We start from the raw sequence: 21,200 nt of genomic DNA on the forward strand, positions 1-21,200 counted from the left end.
TTTGCTGCCAAGTACATTCCCTAACGAGTTACTGAAGTTGTGACCTAATTAACCGCATCTTTCCCACCTTGCCTTCGCTTCTGTGCAGTTGGGAACCGAGGATGGGAAGGTCGTATCTCACCACTTGCCTTCCATGCGGCCCATCCGCCCACACACCCTCCTGGCTGCCAGGAAGGGAGCAAGAGCAGTAGCAAGGTCAGACACATTGCCTGGCAGGAGACACTGGGCTTCCCAAGAGAGAAGGAAGACAGATTCACCTTTCCCAATTTATTCTTTAGCCATCTGTCATACTTTCAAAGAAAACTGCACCAATACTCCTCATACACAGGCACATGTTTTTCTTTGTCCACAGCTCTGGAATGTGACACACTGGCAGCCAGTTCATCCTGTCACGTAATTCTGCTCTGGATATGCAGTTCAGCACTGTGCCTCCTCATCACTGCGGCACGTAACTGTCTTTAGAGACAGACAGTTCACCTGGGGTACTATTTCCTGGGCTTGTCACCCCTAGCCCGACGGAAGAGGACTATTTAATTCAATTCTGATTGCCTTGGCCCTACTCAAGCGTCCATGATTCTCCTATTCACCATCAGCTTCTCACTTTTTCTTGATCTCATGACCTCACAAACAAAAAAGGCCACAGTGCCTCCAAAAGAAAGAAAATCTTTGAGCCTGAGTACATTTTCTGCACTTTGTTTGGTTTATACTATGTAAAATGGACAAATTTCAGCACAGAAGAGAAAGGGTTAAAAAAGTACCCAGGCTTATATTTTCAAAGTGATTGGGCTGAGTGATAAGTTACGTGCATTCAGACACGGAGGATCTGCTTAGACACATATTAATGTGCATTTGCCTAAGTTGCTTACAAGCAATCAATCAAGCACACAGGATCAGATATTGCAATTAATCTCAGAAAATATGAGTATCCAGGGCATTCTCTCCTCCTCCTCCTCACTCCTGTCCTTTCCTTTCCCACTTAAAAGCCCTGTGTTAGTTACAGCCTATGATTCATGTTTACACAGAACATACAAATGACCCTGCCTAAAAATGCCAGTAATTTGCAAGACAGAAATCTTTGGATAAGATACAAGAAATATCTACTACTCACAGTTCTGACCATTTTCCATCACCCAGCAGCCTAGCAACATGCCACCCAGCTGGTTTTCATTAGTATGCTTGACTGACTGACATCCCACCACTCCAAGAGGCACACTAATTTTTGTGTTCCCCAATTTGTTGCACTGAATAATAGCATTTAGTAGAAAATGCAGTTTAAATCTGCTTTCACCAGAAATATTATCCATGTATTCAATAAATTATATCTTTTTAAACCACATGGAGTCCAGTTTAATGTAAGTTTGCATAATCATTTCATCATACATGACTCATTTATACGATATCAGGATAGTAAACATTGTCAGCACGTACCTTTCTGGGACCTGTGTTTTTCAGCTCAAAGACATCCATGGTGTAGTTGACTCTGCGACCATAGTGGTCAAACTGAACATTTCCTGTCAATCCTTGTATTCGAACCTGCAAATGGAAGAAAAAGCATCATAAAGATCCAGTCTTATATTCTCTATTCCAAATGTCATAGAGCAGTGAAAGTTATCCTGGCTAAGTCCTCAGATTACCATAACACCACCACTGTAGAAGCGTCAGGCATTGTAAATCAAAAAAATTGGCTACTTTTCCTTTGTATCCCTTTTTCCTGTCAAACCATGCTCAAAATAGGGTTAGATATGCTAGTATTTAAGTGCTAGCACAGACCCACAATGGACCTCCTCGTCTTTCGTGCTGTGCAGCTCAACACTTTCCAGCTGCAGGTCCTAAAGAGAAGTAGATTTTTTACCATTCTCATCACTCCTGCAGAATATTTTAGATTACATGAAATAAACCCAAAGGATGTTTGGCTTGAGCTCATACATCTTTTTAGCTCACATTCTGGTGGATTAAATGTACAAATTGAGTATATACTGCTCATAAAGGTAAACTTGACAATGAACTTGGCCCTAGCAAAGCAATTTACTATCACAGAAGATGGGTGACATGCACAGGGCCTGAAAGAGTGTTTTCAAAGCCTCAGAGTGAAGGACAGAGGTAAAGCCAAAAGATTGGCTGTGGCTGTTCTCCACCACCTGTGCCTCAGCTGAGAACAGAACTCTTTGTCTTTTCTTTCAGTGCTTTACTGCCTCACCAAAGGATACCCAGACTGTAGTCCTTATCCCAAAGAAGCCATGGCCATATTGCTGCTGGCTTTGATTGTATCAGGATCTGGCCATGCAAACATTTTTGGCCAGATTTGAAGGGTCATGCTTTCTGCCCGAGCACAGGAGCCTGACTTCATGCTTCTCTCATTTGTTACAGATCTGTGCATCGGCACGGACTATGTGAAGCGCACAAAATGCTTTCTTTCTCTCCCTAAGAGTCAGGATGTGGATTTAAACCACTTACTCTTTCCCTCTGTCCATTTCTATCTCTGCCGAGTTTTCTCCAGGACTGAAATCTTGGCTTCCAGGCACAGAGCTGCCAGCTCTGTCAGCAGTCACTTCTCCTCAGCAGTTTCTCCTGAGTGGAGCCTGCTCATTTGCAATGATTTAAATTCTACTGCAGAATTTTTATTTTTTTTACTGTCCCAGTCAAAGGAAAGTCTAAATCATCTTGACAGAGATCTAGAACTTTCCAGGCATCCATATTCATCAGGAATGCAAAATCCTGACATCAGAGAACAATAGCTCTGGGTTATTTCTTTTTAAAGAAAAAAATACTACCTATGTGATTTCCCTGGGAGAAATCTACTTTTATTCAAGATGACAGAAACATATTTGAAAGATTGTATTATGTAGCTATACCTTTTTCCTTACATGACAATATCTTCACAGCCAGGTTCTATGCAAAAGTAACAGATGAGCTCACCAGTTCATTGGATGAAGTCCCAACTATCTTAATAGAACTAATAGTTTCAAGTAGTAGTAGTTCCCCTCTGCCTTCATTCCAAGCTATAGACCAGAACAGCTCCCGCTGTTTCCAAATGGCAACTGAAATATAAATTTCCTCTCTCCCGTTACGACCCTTGTATATAATATCTTCCAAATCATATATGTACAACTAGTATGTAATATTCACAAAGATCACTAGAATAGAGCCTACCCTTACCTGTTTTAATGTCCTCTCCATATCAATTCCTTGACCCCATGGGGCTGCAGGGTTAGCAAGACAATCACCAGCATTTCCTCTCCTTGAAATATCAATTTTCTGTCTTCTAAGATTACGGAAAGTTTCAGCCATCACAAGTACTCCATCATACGTTAGTGCAGATGTATACTAAATAGATGGACAAACACATCACTTTTTTAGGTCTTTACTAAAATCAGCTGTCTCAGATATTTCTAGTTTGATACATTATGCAGCAGTTTCTACACTTTTGTTTAGAAAAAACTCTCTTCAAAATCAAAAGCAATTTTTTCTAAGGAACAAATGCAGAACTGAGAAGAGTACATTTCAGTAGCTTCAACTTTAAAACTGTATTTCTTGAGGGTAGAGAAATCTGCCTCTGAAGAATCATTAAAAGAAACAAATTAAACTGGAGATATTCAAGTCCTGCATTTTTTCCCAGTTGTCTTGTACGTTAGGGAATAACCTCCCCCACCCAACTTACTCAAAAGAAAAGAAAGAAACAGTAACTCATTGAGAAAACACAACTGAAAAAATGCACAGCTAATGTACAGACACCCAGGCTACTGGAATTGTTAAGGATGATCAAGGGTATGTTCTTCCTATTGGAAAACCTGCGTTGGCTCTCTGAACAACACAGGGCACTGAATGGTCTGTGTTTCTGTGCTAACTACAGTAACCGCTTTAGGTTGAGGACATGCCAAATGAAACCTGTAGAGCAAGTCTTCAACAGATGTTAGCCTGGAGCCACGTAAACAAAGGGGCGTTTTCTCAGTATGGTCCTCTGATGAACACATTGCACCCAGAGAAGTTGTTCACATGCCCAGGGCTGCTATTGATACGCCCTGTAACTTCCAAAATCTAAATTCACTTACTCAAGTCTAATTTCCTTCCTTTCCTTTGTATGGCATATTATAAGCTCTTTGGGACATGGTTTATCTTTATAATCGCAAATTTTGGTAATCCATGCTCTTTGGGACATGGTTTATCTTTATAATCGCAAATTTTGGTAATCCATAGGTGAATTATGTGAGATTCAGATTAACCAATTGTGCTGACTTCTCAGAAGGAGACAGCACAATCCTGTTCATGTGACGAGGAGTCCCATAGGTTAAATCACTCCTGTCACCAGTACTTGGGGATGTCTGTGCTCCATAGCCCACAACATCCTTGTTGTTTTTTTTTTCCCCTCCAGAACATAAATTTATTGAATATTCCCTGAATTATGTAGCTATGTTTTGTTTTATCTCTATTGATACCTTCTGTAGGCTTTGCCAACCTAGCAATCTTCCAGCCAAGGCAGGGCTGATTGCTTATCTTTGCACAGTGCCCAGCACAAAGGAGCCCAGTATCAACTGGGTCTGATATGCATTAGTATATACATTAGCAGAACTATTTTGATGAAGTCATATTTATAGCTATGCTGTGATTTGCCTGCCAAGAAAATTACAGGTGAGAGAAATATTTTGTTATCCATCTGTGAGGGATTAAGATAGAGGAACACTGGGATGTAATTTCCCTGTAAGATCATACCTGAAAGTGATTACTGCACCAGGTTTTGAGGTGGGTAGAATTTCCAGAGGAAATCCCAAATGAAAATTTAAGGGTAGAAAATTTACAATTGTGGTTGCATCTCATATACAGAAGAATTCAGCTGTCAGGAAAGCTCTGCACTCTGAGTGAATCTAGATAATTAGAATAATTCACATAAAATTGGTTGAAATTAAGTTGTCAGTTAGGCATTTGACCTTTAATTCTTGTCAGTAGAGGGGTGAGGTTGGAAAATAAGTGACAAAAGACATTGAAGTACATCAGTGAAATGTGTTCAAGTTTGTGTTTCTATCATACAATGAGGATAGGCATAATTAGTTGCCAGTAATGGTAAGATCAACTGCCTTCTCCTCTGCCTAAACATTAAGATATTAATTCATGTATTCAACAATGTTAATCAGAAATTGGTACCCTTGAGTGATATCTTTGGTAGTGCTTCTGATCAGCCAGTACCTTTGGTGGGGTCTCAGATCCCGGGTATTCTCTCTGGTCCAGCTTCTTCCAGCGCTGCATCAGCTTAGCTACCATCGGGGTACTGAAATCTACTAGCTGAAATCCAGTCACATTGGCTCCTCCATGCATGAATCTCTCCAGAGAAATATCTTTGAATCCCTAGAAAATCAATTTCAGATTTTGTTTGTCTTCGTACACCACTGTGGGTCCAATCTGCTCTAGGTCAGCAAGGCAGCATAAAGACCGTACAGAAGCAGGTTTCCATTAGAAGCCAAAACTTAAAATCAGAGAATAATGTTGAACTTCTGTTGATAATTTCCATTTGTGTAATAAAGAATGAAACAAAACCAAGAAATAACTTTCCACATTATTGCTAGGATGCTCTTGACAGCTAAGCAACACATTGCTGGGAATGGTAGACAGTTTTTGAAGAAATGCCTTTGGTGAATCAACTGAGAATTGCCTGCAGAATATTAAAGCCTTAATCCATTTTCCATCACAGTTGGCAGATTTGAATGAGTACTGCACTAGTGCTTTCACTAACATATCCCTGTTTCTTTGCATTTTTGTAAAATGAACAACACTATTCTATACATACATCTATTCCAAGATTCATTGTTTAGGCTGAAGGTGTCTGAGATAATGAGATAATATAATAGATATTAGAAGGCAGAGACAGCGCATGAGGATCTCACTGTTAGTGCAAGGAAAACATAACATCAGACTCACACTTCTGTGAAGTATGATGGTGGTAGCTCTCCAATATGCTATATATTGAAAGCCTGGAGTGACGTCCAACATTGACATTAAAAATAAAGTACATATACTTCCTGACTTATTAGTTTCTCAAGTTGATATGTTCAGCAGGTATAAAGACAAATTATTTAGTAAAGTTTGCCTTACAGACATAACTGAACTTCAAGAAACTGCATAACGCAAACTGCTAAAGCAAACTAAGAAGTAAGCATAGTAAGATATCTTTCTGCTTCTCTCCTAGCCACTATGTTTAGTGCTAGCTCAGAGTTATCGTATTTTTATTTTCATAAATTTCTCTGACTGACATTCATCAGTGCAAAATGAAGGGTATTATCACACTCAACTTAAAAAAGAAAGATTTAGGAAAAAAGGAAAGTGGCGTTATGACCCAATACCCCAAGGAAAAAACCTGTTAAGGACAGTATCCTAAAAGATACTGACAGTAAATATAAAAGGCAACGCATCAGGAAGTCAAATTACCCACATTATTGAACAGCCTGTAGACAGCAACGTGTGCCCCTGCTGAAATAGGTAAGTGCCTGTCTCCACTGTGTATCCAACTAGCAGTTCACTGCAACATCCGTTCCTTGTTTACAGCAACTATTTTGCACGGGAAAAGTTACTTGGGGAACTATAAATTTGTAATGCTGGAAATCCAATTCGTAAGACCTAAGAGAATAGGCATGTCTCGTTGAAAATGCCTGAGGTCTTAAAAATAATCCGAAGTGATCTTGAGTTAAGGTACAAGTACAGCAAAGCACAATAAAATATTTCATGTTAACTAAAATTCCTTGAGGGAGAGTAAAAAGAAAACATTTTAAACTATACATTAGAGCCTGTCCTACATTCACTGTGCTTGGCCAGGCAGGTATTTTGGCTTAAAGAACAGGTTATTTTAATAATTAAATATTGGATTTACTCTTTGTTTGCCCTCTTCTGAACACTATCTGTGTGAATGTGCAGTTTAGACTTAGAATGAAAATACTGAAGTAGCAATTTCACTGGAAATAGCTGATCTTACAGCAAAATGAATGTTCCTTGGAGAACATAGAAAAGTTACCTTGAGAATTGTTATGTTAGTAATATCAAAAAGATGAGTCAAAAAATCATAGTGCAGTTCTGTAAATTTTAATTCAGCCACAAGATACACTTAGCAGTCCTTTATGCTACATTGATTTTGATAAAATTTAAGAGGGTAACATTGTGCCCTTCTTGTCTAGATGGCTGTAAGAACAAAACCAAGTTCTTTTTACGCACCATAAAGAATGAATTATGCGCAACCACATATTAGTGACAAATGGTAAATGTTGTGTGAAGAGCTATAACTTCAAAGCAAAACTGAGTGTTTCACTTACCGAGCAGGGGTATAATTCTAGAAAAGTATCTTACCAGGTTGGCAACAATATAATGGTATCCTTTAACATGCTTTCCCACGCTCACAATCTGGGAAGAGAAATGAGAAAGAAAAAAGAAAAAAGGAAAAAACAATGTCATATTTTTTTTTCTGTAGAAAGCTGTTTTCATAGCCAGATAAAAGTGAATTCTGAATTATATAACATCAGTAATATAATGGTGAGAGACTTTCTGCAATACGATAGCTATAACTTCCCAGGTGCTTAATCATGGGAAGAAGTTAAAGTGAGTAAAGTAATGAACTGGTAATCTGAGTGTCTTCCACATGACTGAAAATGTTAGTGTAGTAAACTATTTTATCAAATAGAGCAGTTATCTATGGGATACAAATTCAGAAGAAGGATTAGCTAGAAAGCCTACCCTCTGATGTTCCTTTTCATTTTAAATAAGTGTGGAATTTATGAATCAAACTGGGTTTTCATCTCTTGGGATCAAAGCCGTTTGCCCTTGAGGTGGTCAAGTACTAGGAGTGCTATTCAGTTCTTAGTAATACACTGAAGTCTCTGGGAAGGGGCAGGAGCAAGGACAGAGCAAGAACGGACAGTGAGGCTGCCCTTGAGTGTTTAACCAAATTATAACATCAAGTCATGCAAAAAGGGAACAACCACGATGTGCAGCTGCTACAGTCCTGATATGGCAAGATCAACAACAGAGTTTAGACAAAAACTATGTCAACTCACGCCTTGTATCAATATTATTACCATTCCTATGATGGAATGCCTCTTATTTAATGTGCCGAAAATTAAAAATTAGGAGATAATATTTTGTCAGTAGGAAATGGTGCTAATAGTTTCATTACAGATAAAAGTTGGTTTTACTAAAGAAGCTAACAGTAATGTCTGCAAGACGCAGCTTGCATTTAATACCAGTAAAGAGTCCTTTTAACTCTTATTTTTGATAGTTTACCACTCATTTATAAAGTCTGCTTGCAGCCCAAATATGTGAGTTTTTTTATCCTCATGTAATCATCTCCACAAAGCATTTTAGCTTCCTTCCAAACTAACAAATAAGATACAGGCAAAAGTTTTCCATGCAGTGCAGGTTACTCAATAAGTAAAGGGAAACTTATAGATCTGTCTCCTTTCCTGCTTGGAAATCTTAGCTCTAGGCCATGTCCTGAAGAGTTGGCAACTTCTTGCATTCATGGATCGCACCTCATGTTCAAAAGGCAGAACAAACATTCACTACGCCGGATAGTCCCTTTCTCCAGTGTAGTAAAAATAATTAATATCACATTTTGGAGATGCGAGACAAGTTGCTGAAGGACTAAATAATTTGGCCAAAGATACACAAGGATCAAGGATGTAAATTTGGTTTAAGACTTGGAAATCCTTAATTCCCGACTCTGTTGCTCCAGTAAGTCAATTTGCTTTTACAGCAGAGTAGAAGGGAAAATTGAAGGGATGTAGCGTAAGTATCTTGTCAGAACTGTTTAATGTCATTATTTTAAAGTAATGAAGTGAATAAGCAATTTGTCTGTTATCCTTTTGTTCTTCTTGTTTCCTAACTTCTATTTCAGATTTATAGTCTGTAGCTAAAATGATCGTATTTAAAAAGCAAACCGTAAACTAAAAAAAAAACCCAAAGACCCCACCCTCTCAAGACATGACCAGATTGTCATTCTTCATACAAATGAATCGCTGATTTTTGACTCAATCAAACTATCGTTAAGATCAGTGATTAAATACCATTGCTGCCATTTTACTGGGAGGTAGCAGAGGGAGGAATCACACTTTACCCTATCACTAACACAACACATGTGAGAAGGGTGCTGTCAAGCCATTTTTTTGCACACTGAATACAAAGGGGTCAAATCCCTGCTGACACAAGGAGAGAATTCAATAGCTTCAATGGAGATGTGATCCCTTACACTAATAATGCTTTTACATCTATACTCCTTCAGCAATACATGGTATTGAAAACACATTCACCTTCCCATTATAGAGAAACTGATATAGATTAAAAAATCACATTTTTAAATAACAACTACAGTATCACAGTTTGAACATAAGTGGACTGACACAATTTAAGATGTACGTGACATGATAACCAGATCCTCAGCTTGGGCAAATCACTGCAGCTCCCTTAGAGCTCTTGGAAGCTGATGTAGCTTTGGCAATTAACATCCTTAGTGATCTGTTCCCTGGTTTGGTTTTGTAACACAAATTATGACGATGGTTGCAACATATCAGTCGAATAAAACAAGCACATGATCAACCTGCAACCATTGAGGTACATTAGATACGTATCCATAGCTGTCACCATCAAAATGAGTATACACTGCAAACAATTAGCAGATTTGTTTCTGTGCTTGCTCCTAGCAAATGCATGTAGAAATCCTGGATTTAATATGAACAATATAGAATATTTTTGAAAAAAACATTTGAAATTTTCAATGTATTCCCTCTCAATATTGTCTCTTAGGGTGAGTAATAAAGGTACACATTTATGTATCTTCTAGTTGTCTTAACTTCCTTTATTGTCAGTGGAAAAAGCAGGCACTTTGAGGAAATGATTCATCTTATCCTAAAGCACATGCCTAAAATTAATTAGACAGCTTGTGCCCTGAAAGTGCGTATTTTTCTGCACTGACTAGAAAAAGAGTTGATGATGATGAGCTCTGATGTAGACACCTACATTTTATATCCCTAATGTTAACCGAGATGAATTTCACCCTAAGAATGTTGATCATGCAGACAGAGAAGAGAAATGGTGATATCTTGTATTTTCAACCAAGATTGGAAAGAATTCTGATCTTGAATTTGAAAATGTTTATGGTTATTGATCACACACACAGTTTGCAAACCAGGAATTGCTTATGATTTAGGAAAAAAGTGCCTGTTTAGTGAAACAGCTTTGTGAGCATCTCATACTTTTGAATATCCAAAATATACAGTCACCTTTCTCTCTTGAATACTCAAAGTTGTAGGTTATGATCTATAAAATAGGATATGAATACTTGCTATCTGAAGAACCACCTTTCTCTATACTGTATTTCTGCACTGAGATAAATCGAGGCCATGAATTTAAGTCTTTCATAACAAAAGGAGGAGTTTCTGACAGCTACTCAGTCTGGAAGGCAAACTCTCACCGTTTCCTTGTCTCTTCTTTAACTGGTTAGCACTGACTAGAGCTTTAACAGAAATGAAACCTCAACCATTCCATGCACATAACAGTAGATATTGCCCTGAACCACAAACTAAACAGATGAGTGCTGGTGAGTGAGGGAAGAATGCTTTTCTTCTATGACAGAGAGGAGGAAGGGGAGTTAAAGATCCAGCAAATGTATTCCGAAAGCTAAGGAGATGGCATCTATAGCATGCAAGTTTCAGGAGTTTACTCTGGACTATCTCTAACCTGGTCACTAGTCTGAATTCACGCTGCACTTCAGGGGTGCTTCTGGGCACATCTTCTTGTTTGGCATTATCCAAAAGAAAACCAATTCGTGTCTTTTGAGTCTGTCCTGGATGTGAAACGTAGCACAGTAAATGGCTGCAATCAGAAGATTCACTTCAAAAGAGCATGTTCCTGTCACCAACGGAGATGCTTTGTGTGCCTGTGGGCCCGACTCTTAGACGGGCCCTGAGCATCCGTGGGGCAGGTGGCAGATCCATGTATAGCACAAAGCTGAGAAGTAAGAACTGTCTTCATTTCAACAGGAAGGCCCTGAGGAGAGGGTGATGCTGCCACAGGCACCCATGGTGGCTCTGCCCAGGGCACAGGAGGTCTAGCTTGGCTCTTACCCTGATCAGTCGCAAAACCTGCGTGTTGTGGTTTGGCCTGGCCGGCAACTAAACGTCCCACAGCCACTCGCTTACCCTCCGCCACCCCGAGGGAATGGGGAAGAGAATTACAGGGGAAAAGGGAAGGAGATTTGTGGGTTGAGACAAGAAAAATTTAATAATATGAATATGAATATGAATATGAACGTGAATATGAATATATGTATAATGATAATACATACAAACAAGTGATGCACAGTGTAATTGTTCACCTCACAGTGACTAACATCTGTCCCGTCCTGGCTAATGATCCCACAACAGGTAAGTTCCAACACCACGATCCCAGATGACAAGAGGTCCAAAAAGAGAACAAAAGCTAGAGTGAGATAACACTCCAAGAGTCCGAGAGCGAGAGCCCCTGGAAGAGCAAAAGCCCTTCTTTCTGGTCAACCCTCATCTATATAATAGGCATGACACTGCATGATATGAAATACTCCATTGGCCAATCTGGCTCTCAATCCTAAATCTAACTTCAAATCATAGGGGAGTTGTGGACCCTTTGTCCCGGCCATGCTCCCCCCTATCCTGTTGTGCTCCTGCACACTGGCAAGAGCAAGGGAAGCTGAAAAGTCCTTGAGGTCTCAGTGCCAACTATAAACACCAGCGCGCTATCAACATTCTTCTCATAGCGAATCCCAGACTAAATCTAAAACACGGAGCTCTTCTAGCTGTGCTAAAAAGGACTAACTGTCCCAGCTGAAACCAGGACACTCAGACAGGGCTAGGCATCAAAGACGGGCTTAGCCAGTCATACAAGCAGTGATACACCATGAAACTGCTGATATGGTAGGTCAGGGTCAGATTAGGTCAGGCAGGACCTTCTGCATGTGTAACTGTCCTTTTCATTGTTTCAGGATGCTTTGATTCAAAACTCTCCTAGTGCTGGCAACCTGAGTGAGTGGGATCAGAACCATTCCTCCCCCTCACACAGTACTTCTTCACTTACACCTTCTAAATATCTATTTTTGCTCTGTACTCCCACTCTGACTTCTCCTGAAACACCACGTACAGATATTGCACCTGGCTTTTGTTGCATGACAGTTTAAGATGACTTCAGCTTGCCTAGGGAGATTTTGGGAAGAAGGTGCTGGGAAGGAGGAACCGATTTGTGATTTCTTTGGGGAAGGATGAGAGCAATGGAAAGCATGATGCTACATTGGCTTTTGTATATTGATTTGCCTGTTTTATTTCAATGGCCAAAGTGGCTAGCACCTAGAATTGGAGCTCTTTTTTACTCTTATTTGTAAAACTGAAGAAATTATTAAATAATCAACATTGTTCTGAAGAAGAATGAATAATAAAATACAATCTGCTTCCCAAATTACCATTAACAGGAAAGACAACAAGAGCCATTCCACATATTATCCAGTAGTCACACTATTATTTGAATACTCCATTTCAGTAAATGCAAACAGATAGAATCAAAGAAATTGAATTATTACAGCCATTAGGCTATCAAGGTTGTTTCAGAATCTAATGCAACTTTTTTTTTCTCAAAAAACATTCTGTGAGTGCATTTATGTATAACAAACTAAAAAAACATGGTACACTGTGAGGTTTTTTAGTTTCTGATCTATCATACTGCAATTAAGAAAACATCTTATTTTGATTTCAGTGATTCCAGTAGTAACCAAAAGTAACTAGAATTATACCACTGACTTTAAAGCGTGGTAAAAGCAGGGTCAGTGAGATCCGAATCCAACTTAAGCTTTAGACATAACTCCCAACTTTCTGACTTTATCACACAATACTGTTCTTTCCATTTAGCTGTACAATAGCCTGGCCTAGGAAATTCAGAAACTATTCCACTATAGAAAATAAGAGCTACCAGTGTCTGCTTTGATTCTTTTCTTTTTTCTTTTTTTTTTTTTTTATTTTTCCCAGGAATGGCAAGTTCACTGATTGATAAAACCATTTCCAGACTTACATCAGCATCTGAACAGAGAATCAGGCCCAAAGTCATCCTCCGTTCTCTACTACTGTGAAATAGATACTGCATAAAACTCATTTAAAAAGAATGTTCAACTTCTGTAGCAGGAAATGTCTCTCGTTATGATTTCCAGAAGATGGAGGTCAGCACAGCTGGAGTGAAAAGCACTTATTTTCAGTTAAATCTCTTCAAAGGGTGATAGCTGTGCATTACCAATGGGACTTTAACAAAGGTTTTCCTCTTTGCTATTGTGTCACAATCCGCTGCCTTAAGAAAAAGAACACCTGCAATAAAATGAAGTCTGTCTAACACAATATAAAGAGTGTGGAGACTTGTTAAAGATGGAAGACTGAGACCTGACCTGAAATATTGTGGCAGAAACGGTGATGATATAAACCACAACTGAAATGGGATTTTATACAATATCCAAAGAAAGGATAATACGGCTTTTACAAAGCCATAAAAAAGCAATTGAGAAATAAGCTTAATTTTAACAGCTAGTGTTCGCAAAAGGGCACTCTTCTTGAGGAAAGGGTGGACAGTTAACAGCCTACAGCCACCAGAGAGGATGTCAAAGAAGGCAACAAACAAAGCAGAAGAGGCTTCTTAGGAATTGGCGCATCTCTGTTGTGAAGGCAGGCGCTGAGTCGGCACAGGGGTGCACACGCCTGCCCCACGCACGGCCGAGCAGAGGGAAGGGTGCTTCCCATGCAGCCCCCGCGCCCGCGCCCACCTACTAGGGCAGAGCCCTGCGTGGTGCGGGCAGCTGCCGGGGAAGAAAACCTGGAAAGGTGGCTGAAAGGCCATTACCCAGTGCCCTGAGCATGGCTGGTTGCTTTCTGCTGCTGCTAAAGTTGTTTGTGTGCAAAGCCTACCCCTGTGAAAGGCTCACTCAGAGCTAAGTGGGACATGCAGATTTGTAGGGAAAAACACAGAAAGAGAGGAAGGGTGTAAGAAGAAGGTCACTTTACAAATCCCTCTAACCATTTATATTCATCCTTTGTCTTCCACCACCTGTTTGTTCTTTCAGTAACTGAAATAACCTATTTCTTGGGTCCAAACCTCATCAGTTGTGTGGTGGAGTGACAAAATGTGTTTTTATTACTGTGCAGTGTGAGACTTATTGTGTGCAAAATCCCAGCTGCTTCACAGAAAATGAGCCTATGCAGAGAGCTCCTCCTGGCTCTGCGGGGTGAGGAAGATGCTGGTGGCAGTGCCAGCAGCTGGATCCCTCAAGGAGAAGAGCTATCAGCTTGCATTGACATTACAATGTTGCTTAGAAGCAACTCCACAGGCCTCTAGGGAAAAAAAGCATAGAGAGAAAGGAATGATGAGGAAAAGGCACTTTATGAACGTCCCAACCCCCCTGGGACTAAGAGGAGATACACAGAGAGCTGCTACTACATCCCTGAAGTAGTGAACAACATCCCTGAAGTCCAACAACACTGCTACTTGCCCAAATTACTGTGTGCCATGCACATACCAAATTCTTTGGTTAATGATTTGCTCCTGTAGTTTTGTGTGAGCAGAACTAAACCTGCATTCTGTTCACGCAAATCTAAAAGATATAGAGGAAAACCGGAGACAGTGAGAGACGAGCCATGCCATGCCATTTCTGACTCAAGTGACATCGTTACTCAAATAAAATACATGTAAATTAACGTGATCTCTTGATAAATACTTCTCTGTGTTGTGCTAGTGATCCTTTGTGCCAACGTGCTGCTGCGTGCATGAAAAACAGGAAAGAAGAAGAAATTGTGGAGGACACATTGAGCTAATACTCTGTTTAATTCATGCGTCTGGTTAATTTCTGCCTTCCTGTAAGTATTATGCTATAATTTATTAAAGCATTATGTTTTAATTTATTATTATTATCTTAGATTAATTATGCCAACGATCTAAACAGCATTTGCAAAAATACCAGTTGTTAGCTTCAGTTAGAAGACACACTGGAAATTTAGATGAGAAAAATCACAAAATTTGCAACTTGATCAATTTAGAGAAATTCAGCGGTCAAACATTACTTTCCTGGGTTTAGCACTCCTGTGGCAAAATATCAAGAGCAGACCAAGAAGGAGTGGAAAATGTCAGCTTCTCTACTTTTCTCTACTCTACACATTTATTTACTTTCATTTTGATGGTAATAATAATAATCAATCTTGCTGTGACAGCCTGCTCCATTTTACCCATCAGGGAGATGTGGTTTTCAGTGCTAACACATACATGGTACTTTTCAGCTACATATCTCAAGGCTCTTTCAGGCTGGGGAAGCTGAGGATCAGCAATGTCAAACAACACACTGAAACACTGAGTTAGTTAGACAGCTATGAACAGCATCCAAGACGCTCTGCAGCTACTTCCCTATCGTGACTCTTAATAAGTATTGTTAGCTAATATTAATTAGAGTTTATTGGCTTGTAATTTTTACAAGATAAGATTAATGATACCAATACTTTGCTATGCGACAACTTTACATCCATGTTTAATTTTTAATATTACAAAGTACAATGTACATTCTTTTTATTATTAGGTATCAATTCAGCTGTGTACATCGAAGCGTTAAATGTGTGCCAGATGCTGCACAGCAGTTTTCACCTCTGTGTTTAAAGGCAAATAGAGCCCTGGATGAACAGCAAGGCTTGATCTTGCTGATACAGAGCACTGATAGAGCTGAGAAAAGTGGTGCCTGTCTACTGGGAAACATCCTGTTTAGTTCTTAGGGGCAGGGGAGGGCAGGGAGCAGGAAAAAAATACTGGAATCAGCCTGTCTGATAGAGCAGGGGCCAGGCTGACAATCTCTGACAGCAAAACTGATTCACTATGCAAAATTCAGAAGAAAATGCTGCTTACAGCGGACACCTTGGAAGACATCTAACACACAGAGTGCTGAGGTTTGAACTTTGTCAGATGGAGACGGGCGGGAGAGGATGGAGCTGTTACAGACGGGAAAAGAAATGAAATCCATTGCCATTCTTGCAGAAAGAAGAAACATGTTTTTGCTGAATAGGGTCCTGTGTATGTCCATGTGCTTGTGTTTATTTATGTATCTTTGTGTACAAATATAGAAACAAACACTGCAGATGTTATTGCATATGAAAAAGCCTGAGAAAACAGAAATCAGGAGTAGCAATATGCTCTTTCAGGAAGAAGTAAACATAAAGGTCCTAGGCAAATACAATTACAGTTACTTGTGTCTTTCAGTTTGCTTCGCTGAGCTTTGCATGAAGGTCATTATGGAAACACAGTTAAACTCAATTCCTGGTAAAAATCTGCCCAAAAGGACTATCTGAAATTAGGAAGGAGTAGCAGAGTATTTAGTAGCAGAGAATGAGGGATCAAAATACTGGACAAGCATGTTGCCTGGCTTAGTGAAGGATTTTTTTAGATGTGGTCACTTAAAGTAGCAAAGAGGTTGATCTGACCACCCTGATATTCATTCTAGCTGTTTTGGATGCAAACACATGATGGGTTTGCAATAATCAGTACAAGATGATACACAGTTCACCCACTCAGAAGGCATTTTTATCTCAAGGGCTGCCTATAGGTGTGCAGAGTAATGAGAAACAAATGAGCTCATCTGTGTAGATCTGTGCCTTATTTTTTTGAACTGACTCTCAGCCTGACCAACGAACACAGCGGCACAGGCTGGGTACACACTGAATAGTGCTTTGCAGGAAAGCTCCTGAGGGTTCTGACAAGTCTACCGTGAGCCAGTCAGGCATCCTCATGGCAAAGCAAGCCAACTGCCTCTTGGGCTGCATTGCCAGCAGGCCAAGGGAGGTGATCCTTCCCCTCTGCTCAGCTCTGGTGAGACACGTCTGGGATGCTGTGTGCAGTGCTGGGCTGCCCAGTACAAGAGAGACATGGGCATACTGAAGTAGGTCCAGAGAAGGGCCACAAAGGTGACTGAGGGCTTGAAGCATCTGTCATTTGAGGAGAAGCTGAGAGAGCTGGGACTGTTCAGCCTGGAGAAGAAAAGGCTCAGGCAGATCTTAGTAATGCATATAAATGCCCCCTGGGATAGTGTAGAGAAGAGATTACCTGACTCTTCCTGGAGGTGCACAACAACAGGACAAAAGGCAAAGGACACAGGTTGCCACACAAGAAATTCCAGTCAGATGTAAGGAATTTTTTTTTTTTTTACCACGAGGCAGTCAAGTACTGAAATAGGGCATAAATGGCTTGTGGAATTTCCATCCTTGGAAGTGCTGAAAATTTGACTGGATGAATATTCTGATCTCAGCTTTTCCCCTTGAACAGGGGGAGCATCCAGATGACCTTCAGAGGTCACTTCCAACCCCAATTATTGTGTTATTCTGTTCGTAGAATATAGCTGTTCATGTCAGTACTTCACATTCTGAATTTCAAAACCAGGTTCAAAATCTGCCTAAAAAAAATCTCAGAGCTCTAAGACTCTCGTCTTTTTTCTGGTACCTTATTTGCTCTGCAGTGTTTAATATGTGCTGACAATGGGAAGTCTGGCAGAAAAAGAAATGGGAGACCATAGCTGTTCACTTCCAACTTCAGCTTTTCATGCTTTTGAAAGCTTCCTTACATAAACTTAAATGTCCTTTTGATACAGATTAACAGCAAAAAGAAAAAAAAATAACGAAAGGCCAGAAGAAAAGGTCTAAAGTATTTACAGTTAACAAAACTATCCATCACAATCTAAATGATTCCTGTATTACACTTTTCAGCTTAATTGTAAAATCTATTTGGAGCATTGACTTCATTGTATATCTGAACACATTTCTGAGCACTGAACAAACTATAAGTAATAGCTGTGAGGTCAGCTATGACCAACCAAATAACAGTCTGCTTCTCTAGTGATAAGTGTTATTAGTGTCTGAAAAGTAAAAAGAACAAATACGATGGCTGAACAAATAACATATGTTTTCACTGAAAACTGAAATCTTCAAAATGATTTTCTATTATTCTCCAAATCTGACCATAATTTCATCGTTTTATTACACTTCACTTTTGCTTGAAAGTTAGTAAACGAAGAAATAACCACAGAAATCTTTGACATGTAATTTACTGAAGGTAAATTATTCCAACTAACTAAATGCAAGTAAAACTTAGAAGAGAGTAATATGACATTTCCTTAAATGTGCGTGTCTCGTTATATACCTTTAGTCCTCTTTCCTAAGGAAATCGTATTTGTGCTACTGAGCTGTCTGTGGGTCTGTCTATCAATTTTCAAGTAAAATAGTTTTTAACACATTCGCCAATTTCAACTATATTTGAAAGGAAGACAATGTCTCTAAGACATCCTCTAAGACATCTAGGACATCTAAGACATTAAGTCTGTACAGTCCTTACTAATACTGGCTGCTGAGTGGAGAACAGAGTGCCACATGCTTTTGCCACCAAAGGGATAAGAAGCACCGAGACACTGCACCTCCTGCCTGACAGCGACTAGTCAGCACACGGGTACTACCTGCTCAGTCAACTTGCAAATATTTCACAATTAGTCATAGTAAGTGCTATTTCTTGCTTGCTCGGTGCGTTTTTGGGAATGAGATTTTTATGGTCCTGATGGTAGTGGTGGTCTAAAAGAAAAACAAAGCCCACAAAAACAAAGGGCTACCAGTCCTCACTTGCAGTTTTTGTAATTCTAAACACTGTTTTGTTCTGCTGTATGTAACTTCTGGATTGCTTCAGATTGTACTGATACAAATTAAGCAATGAATAAATACTAATGAGAATAAAACAATACAAGAACAAGAATAAAAATAAAAAAATAATAATTTTGTTAAACTGGGAAGCCTGACTTGGGATTTCCTAAGATCAGTTTAAATAGGTATCTGGTATTAACTTTGTTTGGGCTTTCTCAGTAATAAATAAAACCACATTTCTTTTGTAGACATGTTTATTTTGAAACATGAGTTCTGTATTTCAAATAGAAATTCAGTAAATATATAAAAAGATTACAGTAATGATTTTCTAATTTTAGTAGATATTATTTATTCTTAGGTCGACTTGACGTCTGATTTTCAGTGAATAAGCCAGAAATGCAAATAGATACACTATATTAGAATGCAGGAAGAAAAATAAAATTAAAAGAATGAGTAAGAAAAGAAGGAAAACTCCTAGTGAAAAGTGAGAGAAACACCTGGGTCTGAGTCTTGCTGTGCCATATGCAGTAAATGACTCCTTTGGCCTGGACTGTTCAGATGCTGTACTGCTTGCTGCCAGTATTAGCGGATTAGTCGGTAGGAAATAGAAATCACAATGTTACAATGTGTTTCAAGTATTCATTTCATCCTAAGCAGAAAGTTCTTTATACTAAATTCAGGAGAGCACTTCAGAAACAGAACTTGGAAAGAAGAGACACACAAGCAGAGAATTTTCCATCTCTTACTGACTTTCATCCTTCGATTCAAACAGAATACTTTTGTGCTTTTAAAAGACCACCTGCTGAAAAGTGTTGTGAAAAGGGGGATGTTGATAAACAAGGACATAATGGGCCTTGACAGAAGAATATGAATCACTAGAAATGTGTTCTGCTATATAAGCTATATCTGTTACATAAAACTGTGGAGATGTCATTTTATCTTTCTGTATCTTTGTTTTAGCTCCTTTTTTCTATCTTGTCCTGGTAAGCTGGAAAGGTGATGGTAAAAACAATCTCTAATTTCATGCACGTAGGAAAATGGGGCTTTGTCTTTGTTTCTAGTCACTTATGCAATACAAAGAATTTATTTTTTAAATTAAAAATGTGGCATATTTTTATTATGGCTGTGTGTGAACAGATGAAACAAAGGGCCAAGTAAGTAAACTGGGGAGACCATCAGATTTAGTGACATCACTGATGAGGTTCTAGAAAACATTCTGTTAAGCATAAAGAGTCCTCCATAACTGTTAAGAGTAGACACACCTTCTCCAAAATGGAAACACACTTTTTGGAAGTTCTGGGGCAAGCTGACATGAAACAGCTCTTCATAGAGTCATAGAATCACAGAATCAAAGAATCATAGAATCATAATAGTTTGGGTTGGAAGGGATCTTAATGATCATCTAGTTCCAACCTCACTGCCATGGGCAGGGACACCTTCCATCTTCATTTTACTGCTTTTACAGCTCATGTGCAGCACTGAAACACACAGTTTTGGGGTTATTTCTGGGGGCGAGTAGCAGTGGTCATGTCAAGCATTGCACCCCATTGTGTCAAGGACTGTGGAGCTGCCCAAAGCACCAGCGCTGCCAAAGCTGCCCTGAGAGGCCACAGCGAGGGAGCGGTCCATGCCCAGAGCCACACCAGTCCAGTCATACACCCGGTCTACACTGGCAAATTAAAAAGGCTCAGGACCTGCTTGCCCTCCCCGAAGGCAAATCATGTGCACCACTTCAAGTGGGCAAGTAAAGAAAACATGGCAACAGTCTTGATGTTTGTGGTGTATCTTTCAGACCCTGGGATTGCAGAACGATAAGGTCTGCCAGAATAGTGTAAAGGAGGAGTTTCACTCACAGGTAACAAAAAGGTTTTTCTGGTTATAGATATTGTAAAATAGTAAGGAGGCTGGATGTTCTTTCACCATCCTGAGAATAAAGTCTAAAGAAGAGCTAAAATTATGTTGATATGCTTAAGCTACAGCAGGTTCTCAAGAGTAGGTGGAGATCTACTGACTCAGATAGTCTGAGGACGCTGTCTGCCTTACTGATGAATCGAAGCAACAACTCCGTGACCCTGCAGAAATGGATGTGTTGCTCCAGCATTCTGTTTAAACAGGGCTCTGAGCTGAGCCATGTCAATTGGCACTAATACAGAAACCAAGCAAAATGTTTCCAATCACTCCCAAACATCTCTAGTTGCCACTGGAGACTGTATGGTCTCGTGTGAGTGAGCATGATCAAAGAAGAGCATAGCTTTATTAAGAAAACCGTCATACTCTTGTTAAGCCTTGGCATACCTTTGAGAGGTAAGATCTGAAACCTTTTCTGAGGCTAAGACAGTAGCAGGCAATCCAGGCAAATGGGATGTAAACACTTGTGTGCAGGCTGAATGCATCTCCTGAACTTAATGCTGGCCCTACTCTCCCTTTCGACAATGGAAATCTGAAAGTCAAACTGCATCTCTATACTTCACCCTTAAAAGAAGTACAGGTTTGACTCTTGCCGAACACATCAACTTCACCATA

General features: G+C 39.6%; 1 protein-coding gene across 9 annotated transcripts in view; it reads right to left on the reverse strand.

The window, feature by feature from the left end:
- GRIA4 (glutamate ionotropic receptor AMPA type subunit 4) overlaps positions 1-21,200 on the reverse strand; it is a 250,369-nt gene that overhangs the window by 73,423 nt on the left and 155,746 nt on the right. For all 9 annotated transcript variants that reach the window (XM_086613715.1, XM_086613693.1, XM_086613706.1 and 6 more), the window contains exons 5-8: positions 7,324-7,377; positions 5,179-5,337; positions 3,157-3,324; positions 1,429-1,533 (exon numbers count right to left, since the gene is read on the reverse strand). In XM_086613715.1, the coding sequence (XP_086469841.1) occupies positions 1,429-1,533; positions 3,157-3,324; positions 5,179-5,337; positions 7,324-7,377 (486 nt within the window). The remainder of the gene's footprint in view (positions 1-1,428; positions 1,534-3,156; positions 3,325-5,178; positions 5,338-7,323; positions 7,378-21,200) is intronic.

Source organism: Tauraco erythrolophus, chromosome 1 (genome assembly GCF_009769465.1).
Source record: "Tauraco erythrolophus isolate bTauEry1 chromosome 1, bTauEry1.pri, whole genome shotgun sequence".
NCBI lineage: Eukaryota > Metazoa > Chordata > Aves > Musophagiformes > Musophagidae > Tauraco > Tauraco erythrolophus.